This window comes from Rattus norvegicus, chromosome 6, assembly GCF_036323735.1.
Source record: "Rattus norvegicus strain BN/NHsdMcwi chromosome 6, GRCr8, whole genome shotgun sequence".
NCBI classification, from domain to species: domain Eukaryota; kingdom Metazoa; phylum Chordata; class Mammalia; order Rodentia; family Muridae; genus Rattus; species Rattus norvegicus.
This window is the reverse complement of record NC_086024.1, coordinates 142,673,018-142,684,268: the sequence shown is the minus strand read 5'-3', so window position 1 is coordinate 142,684,268 and position 11,251 is coordinate 142,673,018. Positions and strand designations below refer to the sequence as shown.

Below are 11,251 nucleotides of genomic sequence, written 5' to 3'. Positions count from 1 at the left end.
GAGTTAGGCAAGTTGTCCCCACAGGTGAATGTATCCACTTTGGTGCATATCTCATCACAAAATAATGTAAGGTATTAAAAAATAATATGTTACAACATGGATCGGGAGGAAACCTTGAGGGCCTACAACAAGCTGAATGTCTTTTGACATTTGATGGCTGATGGGTAAAATATATTCACTTTTTTGGGGGAAGATTTCTGGATATTCACTATTTACAAGTGATGACTCTATGTGTATATGCATAGTACAATACTTTTAGTCATTGTAGTGAGTGTTGAAATATATAACATGTTGGAGAGGCAGCTATTAGTTCCATATATCTGAAAGAAGGCAGTAAATTCTAAAAAAAAATAGCCATTTTTGGAGTATCCCACCATTTTCTTCTTCTTCTTCTTCTTCTTCTTCTTCTTCTTCTTCTTCTTCTTCTTCTTCTTCTTCTTCTTCTTCTTCTTCTTCTTCTTCTTCTTCATCATCACAACAACCATCTGTAGAGCAACCTGATGGCATTGTGCCACAGTGGAGCAAAAGAACCATGCCAAAAATCTTTTGAGAGCTTAATATGTAAAGTTACATCCACAGATTCTGCTCAGAGTGCAAGTGTTTAGGATGCATTTCCTCAGAGAGGATTAGGACTTGTACCTGAGCATCCTGTGGCCTGACCCATGTGCCTTTACTCCCTCTCCGCCAATTCTTCTGCAGCTGGACTAGGTTATTATGTAAGAAGTCCCCTGTTCATTAATATGCAAATTACCTGAGTATATGATTGTAAATACAGGTTTGTCCACACCCTGAAAACAACCTATGATCAGTGTCGTCTCCACAGTCTCTGAACACACAGACACTACTCATGGAATTGTGCTGGGCTTTTCTCTTTTTCCTGTCAGTAACTGATGGTAAGAGGCTCTCCATTTCCCAATCTGAAGAGGAGACAGGGCGTGAGGTGAAAATTACATCCATGCTGCCTTTCTCTACACAGGTGTCTACTCCCAGGTCCAGTTGCAGCAGTCTGGAGCTGAGCTGGTGAAGCCTGGGTCTTCAGTGAAACTTCTCGCTACACCTTCACTGAATATGATATTGACTGGGTAAAGCAGAGGCCTGGACAGGGCCTGGAATGGATTGGAGGTATTAATACGGAAAATGGTGATACTGACTACAATGAGAAGTTTAAAGGCAGGGCCACAGTGACTGCAGACACATCCTCCAACACAGCCTACATGGAACTCAGCAGACTGACATGTGAGGACTCTGCGGTCTATTAGTGTGCACAGTGTTGTAACCACATCCTGAATGTGTCAAAAACATGGAGGAGCAGCAAGCTTCCATGGTACTGAGATGACAGAAAAGTATAATCTGTAGACTTGCTCAGTTATAGTAATGTTGAATGCTCATTTATTGCCTCCTCCTCACGGTCCTGTAGTGCCTTTGTCATCTTTATAAATGAACATCTATGAATAAAGAGGTGCTATTTGGATAACCCTATAATCCAACATACCTTGTGAATCACTTCACCAGTTCACACTTCCATTGGCATGTTTCTTATTAAATAAAGCAATATAAAGTGTAAAGTATGGTGATGCATGTTAAAAATATCACAGGATACTGGGAAACCAGGATTTGTAATTGTTGGAAATAATGTATGATATAAATTTGACCTATAAAATCTAACATAGGAAAGCAAACAGTCTTTCATAATCTCAATGACCTCAGGGGTGTTGTTTTCTCTTGTCTTGTGTTCCAGAAGAAATTCCAGTCTCTTAGAATGCAAGAAATATTTATCAGAATGCACAGACATGCAAATTTAATTCCTGTACATTGGTCAAAATATCATTAAATCACTTTTCATTGAACTCCTCTATCAACACAATGTATGTACCTGTTAATAGAGGTAGGGTCTAAGATTATACATAAATGTTTGATCTCATATTCACTTCATTTCCAGTCTCAGTAATCATCCCTGCATTCACTCCTCTCTTTAGAATATGGACGTATACTGATATAGCATCCACTCTCAGAGTCGACTGTATACTTATTGCCCAACTTTGTTCTATGCAGTATTTGGGAACTTGTGTGTGTCTCCATCCACGTAGGTTTCTTGTGTTTTTTTTTTAAGTAAATTTTTCTTTTGTTTGTTTGTTCTATTTCCATTTGTTTGCTTTTATTTTTAAGGTATTTATATTCTATATGTTTTCTAATTTTAGGAACAGAGTACAACTGGGAGAAGATTGAGAAGGTGTTGGGGAATGGAAACCAGTAATCAGAATACATTGCATGACGAAATCTATTTTCAATAAGCTTTAGGAAAAAGAACTGTAACGTATTAATAAAGAGAACTTTCTGATAAATATCTGTTGTGTAAATTTCTCATATGCTCAAAAGTCTCATGTCTTTGTTTAAATCTTTAAACCATGTTGAAAAGGCAGGACTGAAAGGATTTACCATGAAGCATGTGTAAAAACTGTAATGTTTAGGTATAAAGAATTATGTAAGTAAAATGTTTGGGTTTTAGTGTATCTCAGTCTCTCTCTCTCTCTCTCTCTCTCTCTCTCTCTCTCTCTCCCCCACTCTCTATTTCTGTGTGTGCGCATAGTTGTGTGTTTGTGTTTGTGTATGTATTTTAAGTTTGAAGTTTTGTATTATTCATCTCTAAGAGCACAGAATAATTTCTCCTAGGAAAGTTTTCTTTATTGAAGTCATCCCTGCAAGTGTCATAGAGGGAAACAAACCATGTGCAGACAATAATGAGAATGTGGTGCTGATTGCCTTGTCAACCTGGAGTGGACTTTGAGGAATCTGAGCACAGAATGTTCATTGTAGGTATATTTCAACATAATAAGAGAATTTGGAAAAGAGTCTGTGGGCAGCACCAATTTGCATAATCATTCCAAATGCAGTTGAACAGTAAAGGTTAAGGTGTGGCCATACAGAAACTTTTTACAAAATTCTTGTGACTATGCGTGTAGTTCTATTGCTACAGCCTAGAGTCTAGTGTTGTCTCTGACTAACAGCATACATCTCAGCAGTTCATAAAGTATATGTAGCACCTCCATAGGATGGAAGAGTCTGGGATAATCAATCTGGGTAATTAGGATGAGTTCTGTTCCCACAAATAGTAAAAAAAAAATCACCAGTTTCTTAAGGACCTCCACTCTCAGCTTTCTGAATGGAGCAGTTATTTGATTTTTTTTTCTCCTTCCTTGAGGAGACATCCATGTGCGACTAAAATTCCTCTAATAAAAACAGAGGGATACTGGAGTAAAATAAGAAAGACTGATAAATGGAATTGAACCAAAAATCCAGATGTGGTAAACCATAAAACTTTGCTTCTCTGTGAGCACCAGGCCCTCATGCCCTCTTCAATCTTCATGTCAATGTCACCATTACTAATGACAATTACTTTTGGCATGTGTCAGTGAAAGAAAAACATCTGAATAGATTAGCTGTGCAGAACTTGAGGAACAGGTGTGTAGGGCTCTGGCACCTGGGGCTCTCCCACTGAGATCTTTCACCTGATTGGGTGCATGGGTTATGGCAAGGGGAGAGACCTCAGGCAGTGAGGGGGAACAGTTTTACTGCCCCAGTTGTAGGCTCTGCTCCTTTTAGCTGCTGCCTACTGGTTTGGTTGCTGGGGCTGAGCCAGCAGGGGACTGACTAGTTGGCAAGGGGTGTAGGAAAGCTTGGGGAGGGGATCATTTCTGGAACGGCATATCTCTTTCCCAAGTGTATGTCTTTGCCAAATGGCAGTGTTACAGCTTTTATGACAGAAGCTCTCACATGATGGAATAGTTCCTGCACACCTTTAATTCTGGACAGGACACTTGAATACAGTTTTTTTGGATGGGTCAGTGACTGACAGCAGGTACTTCCTATTTGTTTGGCCTGAGAGCTTGGGAAGACCTCATCTACATATTTGTAGGCATGGTTCTCATTCTATGTCTGATCTGTCTGAGCCTATAAGACCTGTAGCCACATCTTTGCTTGTGGATGAGGTGCTTAGGGTGTTGTCTTGAACCTATGTAACCTGTGGTAAAATTCTGACCTGTGGAGGAGGGCTTTGGGGTGTTGCCTTCTGTGACTGATGGTTTTGGGCGTATGTAACCTGTAGTCACATTCTCACCTGTGGAGGAGGGTCTTGAGGTATTGCCCTACATGACTGGTCTGTCTAAAACCTCTCAACAGTGGTCTTTGTTAGGGGCACAGGTACATTAGACCCTGATATTATGAGATACTGAGGACATACCTGCTGACCCTTTTAGTGTCTTCTAGGAATTCGACCTCTCTAGATCAGGAATCAGGGTGCCTTTCACTGCCTCCTGCCACACAACCCCCCCTTTAATTTTTAAATGAAAGGTGTCATATGTAGTGAAAATTTTGGGTGGAATTGAAGTATCAAAAAAAAAAACAACAAACCACTAAATAGGCAGGAGGGGTAGGGCAATTAAGTAGAGTGGTAACAAGAGATGAGGGTGGGTTTAGGAGGACAAAGGATCGTTGAACGAAATAATTGTTGCATGGTTTGTATGGTTTGAGGGTATTAACATTGGTTTTAGACAACAGTAGATTAATCTAATTAGACATCAAGTTTTCCTTACTATCATGTAACTTTCCCCAAGTTCAGTAGCTATTTGGCTTTGGAAAGAGAGTTCATTTGTAGCTGTAAGGTTTCAAGTCTGTAGGTCTCAGCTGCCTTCTGTGGATCTCCGTGTGTGTCTCGGGGACTCATCAGACAGATGAGTGTCTGGATAAATGAAGCTTTCTTGTCCCAGGTTAGCATGTGGTGGGGACATCCTTGTTGAGAATGGGGGTGGGGTGGGGAGGAGATATGGGATGTGCAGCTTTTGGGGGAGAGGGGGTTCAGGCAGGGAATCAAACCTGGAGTGTAAAAATAAATTTAAAAAAGAGGTTTTTTTTAAGCATTCATTGAAACTCATATTTGTAACAAAGAGTTAAGTTTCCCAGTGCTTATTTAAGCAAAGATTCCCCCAGTATTTAGTTAAACCTAAAGAGTTAAGTTGTCTGTGCTTATTGACACACAGGGCAGTTAAGTTCTTGGTGTTTAATAGAGCACAGAGAATTAAAGATAAAAGAAGCCAGTGGTTTTCAGGCACAGAATAAGCAAGAGAGCTTTAAGATTCCAGAAGCCATTAGCATCTATCCCCCAGTACAGTTAGAGATTGTTACAAGGCCAGAGGTCATCATTCTTTTATCTAACTATCTGTTTCTCCTCATCTCTAAATCTCCAAAGGCTAGGGTAGACCTCAGCAATATTTATGCTATTTATGTAAATTAAAAATAAATTCCAAAAGAAGACTAGTTTTCATTTGTGATGTCTGCTCAGGAAAGAGCAAGGAACGTGTGAGGATAACCCTTACAGGGGATGAATAAAAGTACTTTGGATAAGGCATTGAGTTCTTGGATTAGATCTGGGGAGAGTTATTTAGCAGCAATCACAGGCTCGTTTGTACCAACTTGAAATAATATTTTGGGAAATTTCAAACTTTATGAGAATTATGTCTTCTGAGAGACAAGCATTACCTTATGATAAGGTTTCTAGCCTGATCACTTCAAGGGCCAAATGTTGACTCCAATGTGGCCAGGATCCACTGAGCGAGAGGAGCTTTGTTTCAAGTGGTATTTGATATCAATACTGGTGTGGAATTCTGATATCTGAAGTGCAAAATGTCACTTCAGAAACTCGTGTCTATATTTCTTTGTTCCTAGATACCTTTGGTCCTTGTATACCTAATCACAGACTCCTGATAATAGATGAACTGCAGGTGGTATGAAGTTTGCTATTCTGACTCCATCAGGCTCATGGTATTCAGGGATGACCAAATTTAACACCATGTACTTACCTCAGACTAAGTGTATAGCCCCAACCTTAGTCATTTGGATACATAGCCAACATAAATTCAACAACTGTTTTTGACAGTCAACACCATTTTCACCAGTCCTTGCAGCTGAACTTCATGCAGCTGTTTCTCTAAGAAGATACATGGAAACCAAAACATCACAAAAAGATCTGAAGAAGATGTGAAAACAAGTGCACTTCTAGAGATGCACAAAATTCAAGGAAACAATATAAAAAAAACTACAACATAACCATTATCTGATACACAATACCAACCTGCCAGTTCCTATCTGAGGCAATTCAAAATTATGGAAAGAGATGAAATTTCTCAGAAAGTGTTTGGAATCTTAATATTCAAAGGAACTAATAATCACACATAAGAGCCAAACAAATATGCATAAATTTACAGAATCTATTCAAGATCTTGATAAGGCAGTCTTCAAAGTGAATGCAACAGTTAATAAATTGGAGTGCAAAGCTCAGAGCGTGGAGGAAAACATAGCAAGGTGATTAAGACCTTGAAAATTATACAAAATGCTTGACATGAAGAGGATGGACAACCAAACAAAAATTTCAACAAATGTTATCATTGACAGACAACACCATGAAGAAGAATCAATTTCTTTGATGGAGCATACAGTTGAGTACATAATATAAACAGACATGAATAAGGAAAAAATTCAGTAGCAAGAATGATATTTCTAAGAACTCCAGGATATGTCCAATAAGCCTAACCTAAGAATTCCCAGTGTAGAAGAAGCAGAGGTAAAATTGAATGAAAGAGATCAACTAATTAGAGAGATCACACCAAATTTACCGAAAGAAGTAGGCTTCCAAATACAAGAGGTATGTAGAACACCAAATAGTCAGTAGTGTGGAATATTCTACTCACGATGTCAAATATAAAAAACAAAGAAACAATACTAAAAGAGGCAGCCAAAACACCAATTCACATAAAAAGATAGACGTAGAAGAATTACGCTAGACCCTTAGCAATCTCAAAGACTGGAAAGATGTGGAATGTAATAGTTCATTCTCTGAAAATAAGCAACTGTGAGCCAAGAGTGTTATACCCTGCTAAGTTATTTTTCAAAATTGAGGGAAAAATAAAAGTATTTCAAGAAAGTACAATGTGACACAGCTCATTATGATCAAGTCAGCACTGCAGAAAGTTCTCAGTGGAATGTTTTACCAGAAGAAAGATGAAAAGTAGCTTCACTGCTTATAAATAAGGTACACAACGGAACAAATTAACATGCCCAACACAGCAACTCATCAAACTCTCAGACCTAATCTGGAAACAGGAAAATAAATAAACACTGTTTTGTGCAATTTTACTAAATGCACCTTTTAGGGTAGTTGGCCTGTGCTGTGACCACTTCTGGTTCCCTGGTTCGCTGTTTCCATCCAGTTTAGCCCAGGATCGTATGCAACCATCCTACAACCTGGGCATTATGTTTTCAACTCTGTATAGTTAGTGCTGAACTCTGTGAGTAGAATGTGAACAAATATCATGCAGTCTTAGAAGGCCTGTGGTTTATCTGTGTTGATTCATGAGGAGAGACCTGAGGGTCTGGCATGGATGAGTAGGGCATTTCTGACCCAGTTCCTGTCCCTGGAGCATCACTAGCCTTTTATCCACATAATCCCCAAGTGTGTTTATGACTGCTGTTGACCTGAAATCAATCTACTGTCTTCACTACTTTACTTACAATCTTTCTTTTTGGGGAAAAAACTTCCCCACCTTTACTCAGACCAAATCACTCCATGGTAAATGAAACAGATGTCCTTTTCAGCGATGAGAAATGGAGGTGGTCATGAGACTGTGGACAGCAAGGAACAGGCCTTGTCCTTCTCCTTTGGTCCATGGGAAAGGATCTAGAGACCATTCTCATAAAGGCAAAAAACCTACATTGTCCTTTGTAGAAATGGTTCATTTCCAGACTTGGGATTGAATTTGTAATCAGAAGGAGATACATGTACTCTCCGGTCCAATGCCTGCTGCATTTATTTGCCAGGATGAACATGGGGACATCAAGGATAGAGAGTTAAAGTGGTCTCAGGAAGAAAAGGCATGGGCAGAAAAGAGGAGTCTATAAAATACAAACAAATGATTGATTTCTATTATAGAATAAAATGTATATATCTAGAAAAAATAGTATTTGAACGGCAGTACATTAGACTATTGAATAAGTAATATGATGAAATAAGATTAGAGGATTAAAAGTTGATGTACAAGATACAAAAAGTTAGTAGTTTGTTCTCCTAGTGATTTATAGGTTTGGCTATGACAGTGCCTAAAGAGGTATTAGGGAGAGCTGGTTGCTTTGCATGCATACAATTAAAAACTTCATAAAAAATCATTTCAACGTTAGTAGTGTGTTATCTTTTTGTTCTTCCATGAAAACAGTTACTGATGGCTCCTGTCTGCTGTACCAGGAAACCATGAGTGCTATGCTCAGATTCCTGTGAAGAATAGGCTGTGAAAACATATAAAGAAATGTGCTTTTGTTTTGGGTTTAGTTTCTGTTTTAAGGAAGCATGGGTTGCAACAAATTATCTGGAATTCATAGAACTTATATAAATTTAAGGATTTTATAAATAATTATTAATAATGATCAAAGCCTTAAAGATGTAACTTTACTAAGTAAAAGACTGTGTTCAGGCTCTCTGGTTGGGAAAAAGAAAGAATGAAAGGAGAGAAGGAAAAGGAATGAGGAAATGGGGGAAGGGAAAGGCATGAAAGTAGAGGAAGGAAGAATGAAGAGAATCCTTGGATAAACAGAGAGCACTTGAACTGACAGCTTGCATCCACTACTGACCGAGTCATTATTATCTTAGTGCCACTCCCATTGCTGCCTGGCTTTCAGACCCTTCCCATGCTTAGGCTGCACCTCTGCACTGTGTTATAATTGCTCATGACTGTCACAGGTGAGAGTCTCCTTGTGGCTGTTCAACTTCCTGAAGAACCTATGTGCCCTTAAAGAAAATAGACTAAGTTCTGTATAAGGTGTGGAGCTGTCCCTGAAGAATCCATCAGAATGTCAGTTTACCCATTCAAGAACAAGTTCATTCTGAAACAGAGCTCTGTTGTCACTAAGACACAACTTTGTGTTACTGTGCAGGGGACAGTGAGCAGCTTCCTTGTTTGCTCAGTACCAGCAGAGGATGGTATAGATCCAACTTTCACCAGGATTGACACAGTAACAGGTGCAGAGAAACATCTGGAGTGTGGGGAAGTTCTGAGGCTTCCTTTCCTAACAACACACAACTTTAAAGAATAAACCATACATGTGACGTAGCTACTGTGACAAGACTACAAATTTAGGACAATAAAAGTTCTTTGTTAAGTAATTGAGCATATGTTTTATTAATTACACATTAACATACTGGAAGGACAAGAAACAATTTCATATACAAATGAAATGATAGAAAATTTCAAGCATGTGTCATGTTAGGACATCATCTTCATTGTCAGTTGCATCTGTAAATCTGTCTGTAACTTCTTTCGCCTGGCAGGAGGGAGTTTTTCAGTTGGAAAATAAGATTGATTGTGACTTGGGAATACAGTCCTGGATGTTCCAGCCACAGTGTTAAACCCGTGCACCCCCACTGAGAAAGTGTGGGAGACCTGGTCCCGCTGCCATGTTATGCCCTCAGCTCAGGTGAAGGAGAGAGAGAAAAGCTGGGTGTATTTTATAGTCTGGCCTTTCTTACATTTTTAGTTTCTTTTTATTTCCAATAACTTTGTATTATTCAGTTTAAATACAATATTATTTGTATTCATGGATCAGAGTATGTAATTTCCATATATTTGGATAAAAATCCATGGGAATTTACATTTCCTCTTTTTTTCTTTTGGAAAATTTTTTAGGTATATTTTTTATTTGCATTTCAAATGTTATTCCCTTTCCCAGTTTAAGATCCCACCCTCTCCTCCTCCCCATATGGGTGTTCACCTGACCTCCCATCCACTGCCATTACTGCCTCCCGACATTCCCCTGCACTGGGTGTCCAATCTTGGCAGGACCAAGAACTTACCCTTCCACAAGGCTATTCTCTGCTACATATGCAGCTGTAGCTCTGGGTCAGTTCGTGTATAGTCTTTGGGTAGTTGTTAAATCCCTGTATAGTTTTTGGGTAGTTGTTAAATCCCTGGAAGCTCTGGTTGGTTGGCATTGTTTTTCTTATGGGGTTGCAAACCCCTTCAGGTCTTTCAATCCTTCCTCTAATTATACCAAAGCGGGTGCTGTTCTGAGTTCCAAGATCATACGCATCTAGGAGATTGAATAAACTTCTCTTTGGTTAGAGTTATTGTTTTCTGCTTTTTATTTTAAAGTTTTCACAAATACAGGTCAATATAAAGATGAAGCTAATGATTGTTGAATAAATAGCAATTTCAATTTTGAGACGCGGTACCTTGACACATCAGTAAAGTCAATGAAATTACTCTCTTTCATCGAATTACAGTATTCATAATTGCCAGCTTGAGATGGCATATACTCTTGTACAAGGCAAGAAGTCTACAATTACTGTACCAATTTTATGGAAAATACATAGTGATAAGACTCACTCAGGCCCCAAAAACAGAGCTTCGCATCTGTCCTCCATGCAGAAGCACAGGGAAATGATTCCTAGATGAGTGGGCAGAGTCAGGACCCTATATGTAAAAGTTAGGGTTTCTATCAATAATACTGCAACCCAACCTCACTCAGCAGAAGTGTTTATAGTGAGGAACCTGGTCTTGGGTGTTACGTACTCTCTGTGGGAAGCAGATATGAACTCTCTTGTGGCTCCTGCATCTCCCATCATAGAATGATACAACTTGAGTCCTAAGACTTAAGTACACCATCAGCGTCAACACCTGGTGAGGGAATGCAAATCTCTCCTGGATCCACCCAACCTTGGGTAGAAAAGCCAAAGGTGGGCCTGTGCACTCACTGGTGTGCAGCCATGGACAGGCTTACTTCCTCATTCCTACTGCTGCTTGTCCCTGCATGTGAGTACCAAGGTTTCCTAAGGGATGAACTATTCTATCCTCACATATTCCAACCTTGGCTTCTTCCCTTTCCTTTCTCCACAGATGTCCTGGCCCAGGTTACTCTGAAAGAGTCTGGCCCTGGGATATTGCAGCCCTCCCACACCCTCAGTCTGACTTGCTCTTTCTCTGGATTTTCACTGAGCACTTATGGTATGGGTGTGAGCTGGATTCGTCAGCCTTCAGGGAAGGGTCTGGAGTGGCTGGCAAGCATTTGGTGGAATGGTAATACATACAACAACCCATCTCTGAAGAGCCGGCTCACAGTCTCCAAGGACACCTCCAACAACCAAGCATTCCTCAAGGTCACCAGTGTGGATACTGCAGATACTGCCACATACTACTGTGCTCACACTCCACACTGA

At 39.6% G+C, this 11,251-nt stretch overlaps 1 pseudogene and 1 gene segment (V, D, J or C); both read left to right on the top strand.

The window, feature by feature from the left end:
- Positions 1–559: 559 nt before the first annotated feature.
- On the top strand, positions 560–1,318 carry Ighv-ps6 (immunoglobulin heavy chain variable region, pseudogene 6; annotated as a pseudogene).
- A 9,372-nt stretch (positions 1,319–10,690) lies between these two features.
- Positions 10,691–11,251, top strand: Ighl4 (immunoglobulin heavy chain like 4). The segment is given in 2 exon segments: positions 10,691–10,847; positions 10,932–11,251. Coding segments are annotated over 2 exon segments (444 nt in total).